At 45.0% G+C, this 18,509-nt stretch overlaps 1 protein-coding gene across 1 annotated transcript in view; it reads left to right on the top strand.

Annotated features, from left to right (window-relative positions):
* The window catches only part of GALNT8 (polypeptide N-acetylgalactosaminyltransferase 8), a 30,481-nt gene extending 12,414 nt beyond the window's left edge, over positions 1–18,067 (top strand). Inside the window, exons 4-11 of the mRNA XM_029911667.1 lie at positions 323–506; positions 2,972–3,169; positions 6,030–6,144; positions 11,276–11,461; positions 12,942–13,079; positions 14,990–15,085; positions 15,772–15,939; positions 17,909–18,067. Of these exons, the coding sequence (XP_029767527.1) occupies positions 323–506; positions 2,972–3,169; positions 6,030–6,144; positions 11,276–11,461; positions 12,942–13,079; positions 14,990–15,085; positions 15,772–15,939; positions 17,909–18,067 (1,244 nt within the window). The remainder of the gene's footprint in view (positions 1–322; positions 507–2,971; positions 3,170–6,029; positions 6,145–11,275; positions 11,462–12,941; positions 13,080–14,989; positions 15,086–15,771; positions 15,940–17,908) is intronic.
* Positions 18,068–18,509: the final 442 nt, after the last annotated feature.

Raw genomic sequence — 18,509 nt, 5'->3', positions numbered from 1 at the left:
TATATGTGCCCATAGTTATTGTGGGTGCAATTAAGTTTGGGCACAAAATTGTGTCCCCCAAAATAGAAGCTGGGTTTAAAAATCAGGTCTATTAAGTCCTGGATGAGCTGTTACCCTAGGTAAAGGTTTACTTCCTGAGGAGTTCTTCTGAGCAACTAAATAATTTAGCCATTATTTTTGAAGGAAGAAATTTACATTGATGTTGGGGCTGGGAAAAGATGGAAAAGGTGTTATCTAATTGCTCTTTTCTGTTTCCCAATCTCAACAATTTCCATTAACTGGAAAAAAAAAACCACGCTAAAATGTGCCATACTATTTTTAGAGGATCTAAAAGGATATTTGGATGAACAGATAAAAAATTACAATGCAAAACATCCTGGATTGCTAAAAATTGTGAGGCATCAGAAGAGAGAAGGCCTAACACAAGCTCGGATTTCCGGCTGGGAAGCATCTACTGCCGATGTTGTCGCAATCTTGGATGCCCATATTGAAGTGAATGTTGGCTGGTAAGATTACAAGGGAATTGTTTTCTGGGAGGGAGGAGTCTAACTGTGGAGCTGAGGTGCATGGCTTTGCTTCTGCCTCACCAAACAATGCCATTGTGTACAGGGCTGGCCTTAGGGAAAATGGTGCCCTGGGTGAACCCCCAGCAACTTCATCTCCTTCCCCGGCTGGGAACTGGTTTGACCTGCCAACTCCCTCCATCAAGCTAGGCCACAGCGCCCCCCTGCCCATGGTGCCCTGGGCAGTCACCCACATCACCCACCCTGAAGGTCAGCCCTGATTGTGTATGGCAAGTAGAGGCCACCAGCTGGATGTTTACTTTTGATTGGCGAAGGGATGCATGGTTTGAAAAAGAACTGGGCACATTCAAATTAGGGAAGCAGTCAAATAACAGAATAGGCTGTTTAGAGAAGTGCAGGCAAGCAGCGCCCAGTTTCTTTGTATCTGTATTTGTGGGCAGGAGATTGTCTCCCTTGTGCATACACATACAAAAGGACACTCAATCAGAACATATGCAGATTGTTTTCTTTAAATACCAACGTCCTGGTCTATTCCTTTCTAGGTACTTGTAAAGAGCAATAGCATCCATCGACTGTTAAATAGGAGTTAAACCAAACTAATGTGTACCTATTGTCTATTTAGCATTGTTAATTATTATTACCAATTAATGATTGCATATAGAATTATAGATGTTCATGGCTCATTACAAAGAGAACCAAGACAAGGTCCCTGTTAACAGGTACTTATAATATAGTTTAGATCAATGTATTTACCCTCCCTTTCTGTACCATATCTCTCTAACATACGTCTATCCTGGTTGGTTGGGTTCAGTGCTTGACCACTCCTCACATTGTTTCACTTCCCTAGCAGACAGCGTTTCACCTCTGAGACTGTGTTGCATCTCTAATCTCACCCTACCCCGGGCTATGATGGCCTTATTCATCACAGATAGCACAACCAGGGAGTCCTCCCATTTGTTGTTGTTGTTTTTATTGCAATAGCACCTAGAGGCCCCAGTCAGGGATCAGAGCCCCAGTGTGCTAGGTGCTGTGCATACACAATGAAAAGAAGGCCCCTGCCCCCAACAGTTTACAATATAAATCTATGGTGAGAGGCAACAGAGGGGTATAACAGACAGGCAAGGTAACAGAGAGGTGATTATGGCTAGTGTAATTAGCAATGGTTACGGTGCATGAACTGCTGGGATGGCCTGGGAGAAAGCATAAGGCTACTAGAGAGAAAGATGGATTAGTAGTCAGAAAACCTGTATGACTGGGATCCCAGTGGGGGCCAGCTGTGGTCACTCAATTAGGGTGAACTGCAAAGAATGGGGCAGACAATCCCCAAAAAGCTGGTGAACATTCCAGTACTTATATTTACCAAGCCAGCATAAAACAGCTTCTTTTATACCTTAGTGGTTACTCAGAAGTTCAAACAACACAGTTTCCTTAAAGCGATCCAGCCTCAAACTTCCACCCCAGTACCTATGTTAAATATGATTTCTGAAAATCTTATCTCATCATATAAAAGAAAGGGTTCTACCAATCCCAAAGAATGGGACACATTACCTCCCAGGTTAATGAATGTTTCAGAACTTACCCAAATACATGCATACAGCCAATTCTTATTAACTAAACTAAAATGTATTAAAAAACAAGAGAGAGAGAGTATGGTTAAAAGATCAATATACATACAGACATGAGTTCAGTTCTTAAGATTTTAATTCATAGCAGAGATGGTGAGGTTTGTAGTTGCAAAGAGTTCTTTCAGAAATAGTCCATAGGTTATAGTCCAATGTTTATATTTCAGAGCGATCCAGTTAGAACTGGAATCTCAGTCCTTATGGCCTAAGTTTCCCCTGTATGAAGCCTTAAGCAGATCCGAGATGAACAGGATCAGGACCCAAGGATCTTTTATACAATTTCATATCCTTTTTGACAAATTGGAGTTCCTCCGGGAACAAAAGGTAGTTAGGATGACTTTGAAGGAGGTCCCTCACCAGTACTTAGCTATATGAATTAACATAAGGCAATTTACTTGTTCCTCCACCATTCACAGTACATTTCAAAGAGAGATGAATACAGAAATATCCCATGTTTACAATTCATTTAAATGTCAGGATATTATTTTGATCTTCTGAATTAACAGAATACAACATAGATAGGGACTGTTGATTACATTGTTGACCCTACTCATACGTATGTAAATACACAAAAACACAAACATTATCTCCCCACATGTCTTTTGAGGGTTGTTTAATTTGCAGCATGTTTAACCCTTTCTGGCCATGCGTCACAACCTGTCATTGCTTGGTAGAGCTGAGACAGGAGCCAAGGGCTCAGTCATCTCTTTGGACTCAATTCTAAGAAATGGGCTGCCCATTTCAGCATTAAGGTGCCATGCACTTTGGTTCATCAGGTCCATACTTGCTGCAAGGTGAAAATAATGTTTTTGTTCATTATTTTAGGGCTGAACCTATTCTGTCTCGAATCAAGGAAGATCGTACTGTTATAATATCACCGGTATTTGACAATGTTCGCTTTGATGACTTTGAACTTCTTGAGTATGCAGTGTCTGCAGATGGATTTGACTGGGCACTATGGTGCCTCTATGAACCATTACCAAAAGAATGGTATGCACTCAAAGATGAAACGGCTCCAGTCCGGTAAGTCTGAATAGTATTCTTGAGGGAACAAAGACCGCAGACATCTGAGATGTTTTCAGACTCACCTCTAAAACTAACAAGGATAGGGTTTTCTCACATGGGTGGGTAAGATATCTGCAAAATGCAGGTGAGTTGAAATTGTCAGTTTGGATCTGAGAGTCGTGTAGTAACATTAGAGATCTCACTTTGTCCCATGTGGTCTGTGTAAAAGACGGATCCAGGCTCTCCTGCATTCTAAGTCTGGTCCTAAATATTTCTCCCTCTGCAATCTTGGGCAAATCATTTAATCTGTCTGTCCAAGCTTCCCATCTATAAATGGATAATAATACTTACCTACTGTCACAGTTGAGAGTTAGCTGTACCTCTGACCCTTCTCTAGGGGTATGTCTGCACTGCAGTCAGACACCCATGACTGGCCCGTTCCAGCTGGTTTGGGATTATGGGGCTTGGGCTAAGGGGCTGTTTAGTTGTGGTGTAGACGTTACGGCTTGGGCGGCAGCCTGAGCTCTAGTACCCTCCCACTTTGCCGGGTCCTAGAGCCCATGGTCCAGCCCAAGCCTGAACATCTACACCACAATTAAACAGCCCCTGAGCCCAAGCCCCTTAGCCTAGATCAGCTGGCATGGGCCAGCCAGCACAGTTTTTAATTGCAGTGTAGACATACCCTATGTCTGCCTGAGTGCAACCTCTCCAAGTGACAGGCCCTGTGCCTTTTCTTTACCTCCTTGTGGTGGAATCTCACAATTTCCCCACTCTGACAGGAGTACCAGATTACAAGCCTCTGCAGACCCACTGACTCCTCAGCAGGCCCGACTGGGTTCAAGGCCTGCAATTCTTCCCTTGGGAAGCTGTGACCAGTATATCACTAGAGTGATGTGAAACTGCCTTTTCAACACAAAAAAATTGTTTCATCTTAACAGCAGTAACACAGCGTAACAAGAAAAGGATTTTGACACAACAGTCTACATGCATAACTGTCTTACCTACAACTTAGATAGGCCTGGCTTACCCAAACACCCCCACTTCTGGGGCTGGGGTTCAGTCTGCTTCTCCACAGTCCCTGTGTCTCTCATATATAAACTGTTTTGACCAAATTTAACTTACTGGGTTGCTCTGAGGTAACATCATAGTTAATAGCTCTTGGTGTTTGTTGAGGAACTTTTATCTGGGCCTTTCCTGGGATCTAGCCCCTTATAACCATGTAGCAAACAATATCATAACAAAGATATAGATCATTCATGAGATATGACAGGCATCTTCCAAGTCCTTCACACCGACCTCTAGGGTTGCCAACTTTCTAACCCAGTGGTTCTCATACTTTTATACTGCTGACCCCTTTCACATAGCAAGCCTCTGAGTGTGACCCCTCTTATACATTAAAAACACTTTTTAATATATTTAACACCATTATAAATGCTGAAGGCAAAGCGGGGTTTGGGGTAGAGGCTGACAGTTCGTGACCCCCCATGTAATAGCCTTGCGACCCCCTGAGGGGTCCCAAGCCCCAGTTTGAGAACCCCTGTTCTAACTGCACAAAACCGAACACCCTAGCCCTGCCCCTTCCCCAAGGCCCCACCCCCACTCACTACATTCCCCCTCCCTCGGTGACTCCTCTCCCCCACCCTCACTCACTTTCACTGAGCTGGGACAGGGGGTTGGGGTGCAGGAGGGGGTAAGAGATCTAACTGGGGGCGGTGGGCTCTGGGGTGGGGCCAGAAATTAGGGGTTCAGGGTGTGGGAGGGGTCTCCAAGCTGGGGCGGGGAGATGGGGTGCAAGAGTGGGTGAGGGCTCCAGCTGGGGGTGCGGGCTTTGGGGTGGGGCTGGGGATGAGGGGTTTGGGGTGCAGGAAGGGGCTCTGGGTTGGGGGGGCTCTGGGCTGGGGCAGCGGGTTGGGGCTTAGGGTTGGGGCGCAAGCTTCCCTCAGACAGCTCCCAGTCAGTGGCGCTGTGGGTCTAAGGCAGGCTCCCTACCTGTCCTGGCAGCATGCTGCACCCGGTGCGGGAGGGGAGGGGCAGGAGGCTCAGCGCACTGCTCTCGCCCACAGGCACTGCCTCCCCCAGCTCCCATTGTCCATGGTTCCCGGCCAATGGGAGTGAGGAGCCAGTGCTTAGGGCGGGGACAGTGCACGGAGCCCCGTGGCCCCCCTGCTTAGGGGCCGGATGTGCTGGCCACTTCCGGGGCGCAGCGCAGTGCTAGGACAGGTAGGGACTAACCTGCCTTAGCCCCTCAGCACCACTGACCAGACTTTTAACAGCCTGATTGGCAGTGCTGACCAGAGCCGCCAGGGTCCCTTTTCGACCGGCCGGTCGAAAACCGGACACCTGGCAACCCTACCTACTTCACATATGGTGGTGTGAACATTCCCTTGTTAAAGTAGTGCATTTTGGAGATGAAAGTCATTATGTACAAGATATGCAAAATAAATAAACTATTATGAGGCATTTAACGTCCATATTCAACAGAAAGGATTAATGCATCCTGTATTTGCATGGTGCTAACATAACTCCACTCTGAATAAATTCATTACACACTCAGACACTGGTAATTGGGTAAATACCTAGATAGATAAGGCTGGGCAGAATTTGGCACTAAATGCATTTATGGAAATGTCCACTGTAAATACAGGGTGGTGGTAAAAATGGGATGGGAAGAAACCAAATCTAGCTAAAGAGCAATTTATTAGGGACCCCCAAACTAGCACAAACAAAATAAGAATTGTCCCAATGAGCCCAATACTCAGTCTCTCACTGAACAGGAAATTCAAAAGAGCATAATTAATTCTCAAATGATTGTTTATTCCTCTTCCTATTTATTTCATAGTTATTTCTTCTCTCCAACTGTATCTATTCTCTTTCCCAGGAGTCCTTCTATTATGGGGATACTTGCTGCACATAGAGTTTTTCTGGGTGAGATTGGGGTACTGGATGGCGGAATGCATATATACGGAGGGGAAAATGTGGAACTTGGCCTGCGGGTATGTTTAATTCTGCTTCTCTTATAAAATAAATAATGTAAGTGTGGGGACCTGATTTTCAAAAGAACTCAGGGCCAGATTTCTAAGTGCTCAACACAGACGATTGGGCTCAGTTTTTCAAAGAGTTCAGCTCCCATTTCAGTACTGAAATGAAATGGCAGATTTTCAAAAGTGCTGAGCACCTAGCAGCTATTGTGGTTAGATATTCGGCTGCCTGTGTGTGTTTTTCCTGTGTGCTGTCCCAGCTCTGCACAGACAGCTGGCACAGCAGACCTTGAACGCACCGCCGAATGACCACAAGATCTGTTAAGGTATGAAGGCACCAGGCCAGGTTTATTGTCGACAAAGCACGGTAATAGCACTGGCAGACTCTACGAGGATACTAAGACATGTATGCCCGTGACAATGGGCACAGCTCAGTAAATGGTGGGACTTTCCATTTCCCTCTCACCTGGACAAAGATACTCCCTCTGAGATACCTCTTTATACCCTCATACAAACAAGTTACGTACTGCCCCTCTGACATAGTTAGTTACTGCCCCCTGACATGGCTAGTTATCACCCATCACCTTGTACATGTTGATTTGATCAAAACATCTCTATTACATACTGTCATCCTGACCTTATCTTTTTGGAGGGGTCAGTGTGTTCCTCTTAGCCTTGGGGAATGTTTTTGTACCATCCTTGATATCGGGGTGTTCTGGTTCCACTTGATATCGGGATGTGTTTGTGTGAGCATTTCTAGGAATGTATATTTCTGCAATATCATCCCTGTTCGTGCCAGATTCTGTGAGCAGGTTCTGCCTCATACCAGGCCTCTGATACAAGGGCTTATGTCTCAGGCTGTCTTCCTACTACAGCTATCATTGTGAGACTTATGGCCGGACATTCTAAAGAGTTCAGCACCTGACATGCTGAGGCCTTGTCTACATGGCGAGTTACTGTGTAGCAAGGCAGAGTGTGAATCTACAGTGCAGTAACTTGGTGTGGTGTACCGTCTCACGTGGACACTGCTACAGCATGGCGGAACTCCCGGAGTGCAGCTTGGCATATTATACTTTCAAGTAGTCAAGCCACACTCCGGGATGTTCATTGCACTATGGCAGTGTCCACATGGGGCATTGTGGCATGGCAAGCTGGTGCACAGTAGATTCACACCACGAAGACAAGCCATGAGCTCTTTGAAAACATGTGATATGAACTTATTTTGATGCCTAAAAAAGGAACGAAGCTCTCTTGCAAATCTGGCCCAGTAAGCAAATATAGAACTGCTGAGTGCGGTATGTACAGCTCTCTGCACAAAGTTACTGTGGTGGATGCTTGCTATCCTAACAGTAGAACTGGATTAATCTTGCACATTTTAGTCTCGAAAGTGGTAAGCATAAGTTCAATGGCCATGAAGTTCACAAAGGTTAAAACAAGTCCACCTTTCCTATATTCAGAGTCCACAGGCAAGGTTTGAGTTTGCAGTGGTTTATGCATTGTTACACAGCTTTCCTGATTCATCAAATGTGGCTTTAGTGGCCAGACTGGAAAATATTATTTTAGGTTTTAATTCCATGATAGAGGAGACAGCAAATACAAATTCAGAAAGAAATGTGGAGGACAGGTGTTGGCTGAGTGTGGGAAGGAGTTTGAAGGAGAAGACTGTGTACAGCAGGGGGATCACTAGAAAAAAATAATAATGACAGGTAAATGTAGAGAAAGAAAGATGATAAGATAGAAAACCAGGAAGGGAAGAATTTCACACAAAGTGTACTCAGCCTGTTGTCTTCCCTGCCACAGTAAGTCATAAAGACCATTGCTAAGATTGTATAGTTTTATGTCCATTGATAACATAGATAAATATACAAGCTAAGATAACAAATGTAAACTTCATGAAGTTTACAAGCTGGAGGCAGGAGGGAAATCCATCTTGTGAAATAACCAATTGGAGAGTGACACTATGGGGTACAAGGTCTTGCAGTGTACTCCTCAGGAGCATTATCTATTGACCCAGCAGGATGCCAGTCTGATTCAACATAGGAAGTGCTGTAAGAAGGGCCAAGGCATTAGAAAGGCGACACCCCAGAAGGAGACCCCCCCCCCCAATGTTCATCAGTAAACCTCAGAAGCCTCTCTTCAGGTAACATGATGTAGTACATGAGATGAAACCAAAGGAGGAAATGCCCATGCTCTGGACCCAGTTCCTGAGTGTGAGATAGCAGCTGGAATCCCGTATAAACTTGACACTGCTGGGGGGGATTTAGAAAGGCAGAAGGTAATTACTCAGATAGGAATTTAGCCAGGACCCCAGAGCCACCACCTCAGCCCAAAGTGCCAGGGGGTTCTTTGAAGACACAGAGGTCAGACTCTCAGTTTTACCTTTCATTTAAAATTCAGCACTTACAGCTGCACAGTGCTCCCTAATGCCTTGCCGCAGCCATGTTGCCTCAGTACTGATTTAAAGGGAAGACAGTTGAGTCTTAAATCACCAGCACTACTTGCTGCAGCATGTAGGTTTTCCACTGATAGAATTTCAGACACATTTATTTCCTTTCAAGCTGCGAGCCTCCAAAGAAAACTGTCCCTTTCCTCATATTCGGTGTCTCCTCTTCTCAGATAAATACTGATAATGGATTTGTAAACCATTTGATGATGGCTAATTAAGGTTTAGCCGCAGCAGTGGGAACATGTTGCATATAGTGATTAAACTAGAAGAAGGATGGTCCAGTCATTAGTTTGCTAGCCTGGGATTTGGGAGACCTCAGGTTAATTCCCTGCTCTGCCCCAGACTCCCTGTGTGACCTTGGGCAAGTCCCTTAGCCTCTCTTTGCCTCAGTTCCCCATCTGTAAACTAGGGATACCAGCAATGCCCTGGCTTTCAGAGATTTTGTGAGGATCAGGCCCGCTGACGGGGGGCAAAGGTGGCAATTGCCCAGCGGCCCGGGTGATTTAAAAGGGCCTGGGGCCCCCCGGCTGCCGCCACCACCAGCAGCACAGTGGGGCTAAGGCAGGCTTCCTGCCAGCCCTCACTCCGCGCTGCTCCCAGAAGCGGCCGACACATCCTAGCGGCCCCTGGGGAGGGGGTCTCTGCGTGCTAATCCCACCCCGAGCACTGACTCTGCAGCTCCCATTGGCTGAGAATTGCAGCCAATGGGAACTGCAGGAGCAGTGCCTGCAGGCAGCGGCTTGCAGAGACCCCCCACGGCCCCCCGCCTAGGAACTGCTGCCAGAGGGGTGTGCCAGTTGCTTTCGGTAGCCGCCCAAGGTAAGCGCTGACCCGCTCCTGCACCCCAACCCCCTCCCCCAGCCTACAGCCAGCACCCAAACTTCCTCCCAGAGCCCAACCCTGCACCCCCTCCCACACACCCCCGCACCCAAACTTCCTCCCAGAGCCTGCACCCTCACCCCTCCTGCACCCCCACCGCAGAGCCCACACCCCGCACCCAAACTCTGTCCCAGAGCCTGACCCCGCACCCCCTCCTGCACCCAAACTCCCTTCCAGAGTCTGACCCTCACCCCCCCTGCACCCAAACCCCCTCCCAGAGCCCACACCCCTTCCCTCCTGCACCCAAACTCTCTCCCAGAGCCCGACCCCTCACACCCCCTGCACCCAAACTTCCTCCCAGAGTATGATCCTCACCCCCCCTGCACCGAAACTCCCTCCCAGAGCCTGCACCCCCTCCTACACCCCAACCCCTTGCCCCAGCCTGGTGAAAGTGAGTGAGGGTTGGGGGGAGTGAGCGACAGAGGGAGGAGGGATGGAGCAAGCAGGGGCGGGGCCTTGGAGAAGGGGCAGGACAGGGGCGTGGTCTCAGGGAAGGGGTGGGTTGGGGGGCAGGGCAAGCGTCTTTGGGTTTGTGCAATTAGACAGTTGGCAACCCTACCAGGCAGGCATGTGGAAGCCCTGGCTGTGCTGGAAGAGCGTGCCTAGCAGCGCAGCCAGCAGCTCGCTGGGCACCAGCCAGTGCAGGCGTAGCATCACCTAAATGTCAGGCAGACCATGTCTGTGCGGGCGGGGCTTGTGCATGCCTGGGGGCCCATTGACTGTTCTGACCTGGGGCTCGGAATTGCTGTCGGCGGGCCTGGCGAGGATATATACATTAGAGATTGTGAGGTGCCCACCGTTACTACGGCAATAGGGGCCATTCAGTATCTAATTGATAGGCAGAATGTATTTTGTCTTATTCAACAGCAATTACTGCAGTGACTGAAGTGACAGCATTGATATCCTGTGAAGAGAATCCCAGGTAGTTTTCTGTGGCTAGAAGGGTGGTGACTGCATCTCAAGGACTCATGCGTGAAGTGTGGGAGGAATAAATATGGTAGATTCAGAGTACTCAGGATCCACCTAGGGAAAAGGTGGGATTGACAGGGGATGAACTCCTTTCCGCTTTTAATACATTAAAATACACGGAGGCCTCATTCTTCATTGCCCTGATACATGTATATTCATTTACACCAGTGCAAGGTGGGTGTAAAGCATCACCATATCAGAATGGTACCATTATACCTCTTCTCTGTGCTGGTATATCTGACTGCACAAAATGCAGGGGAATGGAGAATCAGGCCCATTAAATACATTTCTGCTCAGAGAAGTGACTTCAAAAATAACATTGTAGGGCTCCTTTTGCATTGTCCCTCAATGATTTCTTGTATCAAATGCGCTCAGTTTGTAAGCAGATTGATGGGGGAGAGGGGGGTTTCTAGGTGCCAGCCCTGTAAACAGCCTGGGATATGAGAGTCAGACTGGTCTCTTTCCTTCTCCTGCAACCTTAATCATAATTAACATTCTGTAGGGCCAGTTCTGCTCTTTGTGACACCTGTATAACCTCATTCAAAGGATTTACACGAGAGTAACTGCTTAGTCCCGTAACTGGAAATTAATAATGATGCAAAAGACTAAATAGCTTCCACCTCACTCTCCTGTACATGTGTTGGCTCTGCAGAGCCTAAAAGAAAAGTACTGAAAATTTCCCTTAATCACTAAATTCAGGAGAACTTACTCTGGATACTGAGAGTGAGCAGATCTGTTGAGTAAGGAGGTGCAATTTTTAGTCACTTATGTAGAACAAAATCATGTTAACCACCGGTGAAAAGAGCCAACTCCAAATGCACATTCACTGGAACCCCTGCTTCATCCATACAGGTTTGGCAGTGTGGGGGTCAGATAGAAGTTTTGCCCTGTGCAAGAGTTGCTCACCTGGAAAGAGCGCACAAACCCTACTTGCTGGACTTGAGCATTGCTATGAGACGCAACGCCCTGAGAGTGGCCGAAGTGTGGATGGACGACTATAAATACATGATTTATTTCGCATGGAATCTTCCTATTGAGGTGTATATGTTTGGTTGTTTAGAATTGGTTTCTTTAAATTGAGATGGTCATTCGTATGGGAGCAAATTACTAATAGTGGTCTAAGTAGGCCAAGAAATCACAATGAGGCCAGACGTAGCAAACGGAGGTGTTTGTGAGATTTGTCCCTTTAAAAACATTACTATTATTATTATAGTGCCTAGGAGCCTGAGTCATGGACCAGGACCCCACTGTGCTAGGCACTGTACATAGAACAAAAAGATGGGTTCTGCCCCAAACAATGTAATAATTTCTAACTTTTTTAAAATAAAAAGTATGTTGTTTGGATTTTTGCAAGTTGTGATAATAGAGCAAATGAACTGGGCATCCTTGAATATCTTTTAAAAATGCTCTAATAAATAATAGGCAAGTCAGTTACTTTTAATCAAATGACCCAGCAACACCCTACACTAATTGACCGCCATGCCCAAAATGCTGCAGAGTCCCACATCCCCACTATCCGACACCCATTTCTCACAGGCCAGGGATAAAGAAAGAGTGGGCCTTACAGCATGCTCTGCAGGCTGAGAAACATTCATGTTGGGAAATCAAGCACTCAGAATTAAGGAAATTCAGAGAGAGGGTTGAAAGCTCAACCTTAACTTTCCTCCATTGTTGTGCTCATGCCTTCAACTATAGTCTCTCTACATATCATTGTAAGTTATGCCAATTAATACCATATATAATGCAAACTGGAATTTCTTGTACATCGTTATGTTAGTAAATCCCAGTGCAGTGTATACATTCTTCAAGATTGGCTAGATTTGTAAATCTCATAGAGTTCGACAAAGCTCTGCACACCTCATGAGCATGGCAAAATGGCAGCTTCCTCTTTGATACTTTGAGATACTTTTGGTTCTATTGCACACATTTAAAATGCGTAGTGATTTATTGTTCTTCATAACTAGTAACAGATCACATTTTTGTACACTGCCATTTTCCTTTAAAGGTGACCTGGCAAAGGTGGTGGTGGAGGGAGGTTTTGTGTGCCTATTTTCTTTCTTTCTTGATGTAAGAAGCTCTGCATGCTGTTTTAAATTTTTATTTCCTCCCATTTAAAGACATCAGGAATGTCGAGTCATTTTTTAATGGAAGAACTTGTAGATCAAAGGTGTATTGCCCTTACCTGGAGTGGTGTTTTGAGTTTTTAAAAAAAGATTTTTTTTTGCCAGTGATTTAGTTAACTAGATGTTAATGAAAACAAAATACCCTGAATAAAAAAGCACTTGTTCTTCCAGTGAATCAGTTCTTAACCTCCATTGTATCTGTGATTTCATAGACAGGCAAAACACAATCTGAATTTCTAATGTAAAAGTAATCAGGGATTTTTTAAGAGCAGATTTTAGATATTCTTTATATATTATGAAGAAGCAACAAAAAGGGGGAGGTATAAGTCAATTTTCCCTCCATTTTTGCAGGTCACTTTTTAAATTAATGTCTGAACAATGTGGTGTTTTTTCAGAATCCTGGAATAGACTATGGAGATGTTTCTTCCAGAAAGGAGCTAAGAAAGAAACTGAACTGTAAAAGCTTTGACTGGTACATAAAGAACGTATATCCTAATTTAATACCTTTGACCACTGTTGTTGGTTACGGAACAGTAAGTACTGTGCATGTCTACTGAATAGATGCAACAGTTAGATATCTCCAATATTATGAAGGTTGTTGAAGGCAATTTCTTCTGTGTTCCTGATCAGTCTAACCTGGGTTGCTCTTGTAAATTGGTCATATTATAACCATAGTATTGGTTTTACTAGAGGTTTTAGAGATATTTAAAGTGAGTGCCATCTTTTTGTAAAACTTTCTGTACCTGTTGCATATTTAAACTGTGCCCACTGCATGTCTACCAGCATAAACATAAAATAGCATAGGAAGGTATTTAGAAGGACACATTTTTGTGCAACATAAGAATGCTCATAGAGCAGGGAACAACAATGGATGAAATCTCTCCCTATAATTGTCTGCAATGTTCAATAGAATATTATGGAGACGCATCACAGAAATGAAAAGTTCAACAAAGTAATCATTGCCTGCTGTATAGCTATAAATCAAGGGAGGACAGTATCTTCTGGTCACTCATTTCAGAGTTGTTAAGTTGCTTTTTAAATTTGGACTGGAACAATAATCATGAAGATCATGATAGAGGGAAAAATTATAGCTAAAGAAGAGTAAAATATACAGAATGTGAAAGAAACAATTGTCAATTTAAAAACAATGGACCACATTTTCAAAACTCCTCTGGCTGAACTGGGCACACGCAGGTTGTGCCAAGTGCAAACTCAAATGTGTGCAAACTCAGATACATGCAAGCCTTTGTTTTGCGCACAATGAAACAGAACACAATTGTTTTTAAAGATTCAATCAAATGAGAATTTTTTGTTTTGGTTAAAAAGACATTTCCAAAAAGTTTCAATGGAAAAAATTCAGCCTTTTCTATTGGTGATACTTGTAGTGATGTGGTTTTTATGGGACTGCTCTATGATTATACTGTATCAGTGAACAATTGTGTTATAGTAGGGTCCCCCAACCTGAGGAGTTGTCTACACTATAAAGCCTTTGCCAGAACCCCTAGTGGAGATGCACCATATGTTAATAGAATGAATTCTTCCACCAGTGTACATAAAATACTTCCCTCAGTGACATTAGGTAAGCTAAGCACTGTTCGGTCAGCATAGTTGCGTCTACACGTGGGGGGAGGGGGCAGTTTGCTGGCATAGCTACATTGGCCAGTGGATGTGATATTTTTGTACTTATAGCTAAATTTTGTAGTGTAGACCAAGCCCAGGGCCAGCTCCAGGCACCAGCCAAGCAAGCTGGTGCTTGGGGCGGCAGATTGTTCGAGGCGGCATTCCGCCCAATCCTAGGGCAGCATGGCCGCTTTTGTTTGTTTGTTTGTTTTTTTGTTTGTTTGTTGTGCCGCTCCGGCCGCCCTGTAGGGGGCGGCGGCGCGGTGGACGGGAGCGCCCTGCTGCAAGCCCGGCAGGGCAGTCCGCGTCCTTCCCTCCCAGATGACTGGAGCGGCGCGGAGCCTCCCAGCAGGCGGCGCACCAGTCGGGGCCGCGTGGTAGTGCCCCGCTGAAGGCCTGGCCGCTCCCCTTCTCTCTCTCTCCCCCCCGCTCCCTCCCCCTCCCCCCTGCTAGCCGGGGCACGTCTGCAGCACGGGGAGTCCCCCTGCACCCTGGCTCCGGCCGCGCCGCAGTTTGTTTTTTTTTGCTTGGGGCGGCCAAAAAGCCAGAGCCGGCCCTGACCAAGCCCCATTGTTTCTCTGATGTATAGACACTAGAAAAGCCTTTAGATTTGCTTCTCATGTTTTCTGGGATGAAGTCAACTCTGAAAAGTTGTTTTGCAGTTTCTTTTTCTAAATCCATCCTGTGTTCTCCTGTTACTTCAGAGCTCTGAAGCAAAACTGCAAACCAGCATAGCTCTCAGCAGAGCTTACAAAAACAGTGGTGGGAACAGGAAGATGTGGTAGTTATTCCATGCATTAATATGCCTGTTTTATCTCTGTAGATGAAAAACACTCTGAATGAGAACATCTGCATAGATCAAGGCCCTGTCCCTGGAAACACTCCAATAATGTATGGCTGTCATGCTTACTCACCACAGGTATTAAAAACAAGCTATTTAACTGCAACCAGAAATCTTTTGTTAGCCTTTGCTTTGGATTCTTTGCTAGACAATGAAATAGACTCCTGAAAATTGTTCTTCATGTGCTGTCATGCAGGGAAGACTAATTTTATTTTGTAAGTAAACAAGTAAAATCCCAAATCAAAAATGAGTGGCAGTAGTCTCATAGACTTTAAGGTCAGAAGGGACCATCATGCTCATCTATCTGACCTCCTGCTCATTGCAGGCCAAGGCAGATACCATCATGGTCTAAGTACATTAAGTTGGTTCCATTTTTATGGGGAGGTGACCTCACTTACCACCTTCCCTCCCCACACACATATTGACAACTATTGTTCTTGCTGATGGTGGTTCCAGCAGAGAGGTGAAGGATTGAATGGGATGCAGACTGAACTCCTCACTCTTCACTTCTTGTTCTGTCACTAGGAGGGACACTAGTGATTACAGTTCCACCGTAATAATTGACCTGTTTTTTATGAACAGAGGAGAACAAGACTGATGTCATAGCTCTAGTGGGTCAAATTCATCCTGGTTTAACTTCAAGGATATCAATGAATTTGGCCCCATGTATCTAATGTTAGTCAGTTTCACAAATGTCTGGTATCCTCCTTTGGGATTTCGTCAGTGTCCTAGCTCACCTACTCCAATGTAACATTGCCTTTCAGCACTTGTTTTATCTCAGCACTGGAGAAATGTATATAGGAGGCCTACGATCTCGACAGAATGCAGTAGATCGGTGCCTAACTGACCCTGGCACAGGAGACCTGCCATTTATAGAGCAATGTAATGAGGCTGTGAAAAAGGGACTGAACATGCATTGGGATTTTAAGCAGGTAGGTGAATTTCCATGTCCCTACATTTCAATGGCATGTTTCATCCTGAAAGAGCCTAAAATGCTTTATACACACGAGGACAAATTTTCATATGGGGAAGCCCCAGCTGTAGGATTTGCACATGCAATTCAAGGAGCCAAGCTGATGTCCCTGGGAACAGCAGATACTCCACACCTAATGGATCAGGACCTGGATACCTCAAACTCCATTTTATCCTCCACTCTCCCAACAAGCCACCCAGCCTCCTTAGCAACAACACGGATTCTGACCATCATGCACTGGGATCAGGCCATTCTCAGCAGCAGGAGCTTGGCTGTGGAACTACTTGTCAGAAGAGAAAAGAGTGGGCTGATGTCTGTTCAGTACAAAGTGATCTGATAAAGCCTTCGCCCAGGACAGACAATCTTTACAAAGGCAAAACAGTCTGACCCAAACAAAGCCATACTCCTCTGCCCCAGAAAAATACCTTTTGATTTGAGATCTGAGTTCCTTAATTTTGTGCAGTACTTAAACACCGCAGTGATAGCTGGCATCAAATCATTAGATAGACCGACTCAAGGTCTGGGCACAGGGCCTCCCTCTGCTTCTTTGGGATCTGGTCTAAGATACTCAGATACTACTGTGGTGGGGTGGTATAAAAACATAGACAGGGAGAGAGAGAAGAGCATGGTGTCAAGTTTCACAGGTTCTTGGCAGAGAGAATTGAGGCCAGTCAGAACTCAGACCAGCCTGGCTCTGCTCCCCAGAATTCTCAACCAAGTATCCCCTAGTTGCCATCCTCTCCCCCCCTCAAGTTAGCCTGCCCCCAGGGCAAAATGTTTTGAAACATTGTGGATCACCCACTTCAGAAATATTACTGATTTGGCGTGAAGGGTGGGGTTCTGACAGATTTCTTTTGTCCTTAATCTGGCTTGTGACCACATGTCTGGAGACAATTTAAAGCAGAGAACAGATACCTTTGAAAGGCTGACAATCCATTTTAAAAGCAAACCTATCATTCATATAAGTCATATATAAGGCTATGCTGTGAAACACAAAAAACTGAGTTTTGTAGTGGGGCCCATTGAAGCTGGGTGGACCAACCGTATTTAAAAGGAAAACTATACTAAAGTGTAACACTTTGGCAGCGTATTGATATCATTACGATTTCACCTCTTTAAATTACTCCACCCTACACAAAACATTTCACATTCTAGTATTGACTTGGGAAAAACCAGCTGCCTTGAGTGAGTTCCCTTTGATGTTAGGGTTGTCCTTGTGCAACATGTGCATTAGTGCCAGCCTAAAGATATATCCTGTGATTTATTTGAACTCTAAAGAAGGTAACTGTATTTGAATAGGCTTTACAGATTTCCCTGTAACTTACTGATCTCTCTTTGTCAGCACATATGGAAACTCTTCTGTTTACCAGAAAAGACTTGTTTTTGTATCTCTGATTAATTTATAGGGATCACATCTGTAAATATTGTCTAGTCTTTGAATACTTGAATAACTTTATCATTCTGCTGTGTCTCACTGGTTTGTCCTCTTCTTTGCCGACTTACAGAGTCATAGATTTTAAAACCCAGAAGGGCGCCTAGATCATCTAATGTGACCTCCTGTATAGAACAGGCCACGGACCCCACCCAGCACCTGCACACTAATCCAACAACTGAAATGAGACCAAAGTATTCTTTCTGTTACTAATTTATTACTAGCTGGCAGCCTGATGCTAACTTTACTCCAGAGTAATAACTTTCCACCTTCTGAAGCTGCACAGTTTGGTTCACTCAGTCAAACCGAGAAACTTTCTTTCCTACTTATGACCACAGTCAAGCTAGATGCAGTGACAAAAATGTATTCTGTCTGTGTGCAGAGAACATTTTCACTGACCTGACATATTACAGAAATCAAGAGAATTGTTTACTGCCTGGGCACTCAGTTCTGAAATGCAGACTGCAGCTTGTCTCATGCTTCTTTCGTTTTGCAGGGATCATCCGTGATGAACAAGAAAACTAAGAGATGCCTTGAAATTGTAAAGGACAATCCGTCTTCGCCTTACAGGCTTGTAATGCAGAACTGCACTGGACAAAAATGGAATGTTCAACACACAGTTAAAGATTGGGGCAAGAGAAGTGCTCTGAGATAGCTTATTTATCTCAACCAACAGATGACTTGGCACTGACTCTAGGAAGCAGGGAAATTGGGATCACCAGGAAAACATATTCTTCAGAGGTTTCCAAAGAAGAGCAAGACTTCTGTTGCTAGGACATTACACAATAGAGATTATCTCAGGTAGAGACTATAACATTTTGGGGAGCACATTATTGGTATGGAAGAATGTATGCTCTGAATTATGGGAGGATATGGGCACATAAACAGGAGGGTGACGGACACATGTACCATAGGTAGTTATCGTTGTGTGTATTTAAGTTGGCAGTCAGTGAGGACAAACTGGAACCGAAGACTGGATGAGAGAAAATTGATCTTGTGTAGACCACTCGGGGGGGAGCTTGAAGATTCTGTGGTAGAAGGGAAACTAAGGAAATGCAAACAGAGATGTTATAAAGCAGGGGTTCTCACACTGGGGG

The sequence above is a fragment of the Terrapene carolina genome, unplaced genomic scaffold (assembly GCF_002925995.2).
Source record: "Terrapene carolina triunguis isolate 2854851 unplaced genomic scaffold, T_m_triunguis-2.0 Scaffold112, whole genome shotgun sequence".
Classification (NCBI taxonomy): domain Eukaryota; kingdom Metazoa; phylum Chordata; order Testudines; family Emydidae; genus Terrapene; species Terrapene triunguis.
Note: the sequence above shows the minus strand (reverse complement) of the source record. Positions and strands in the feature narration are given on the sequence as shown.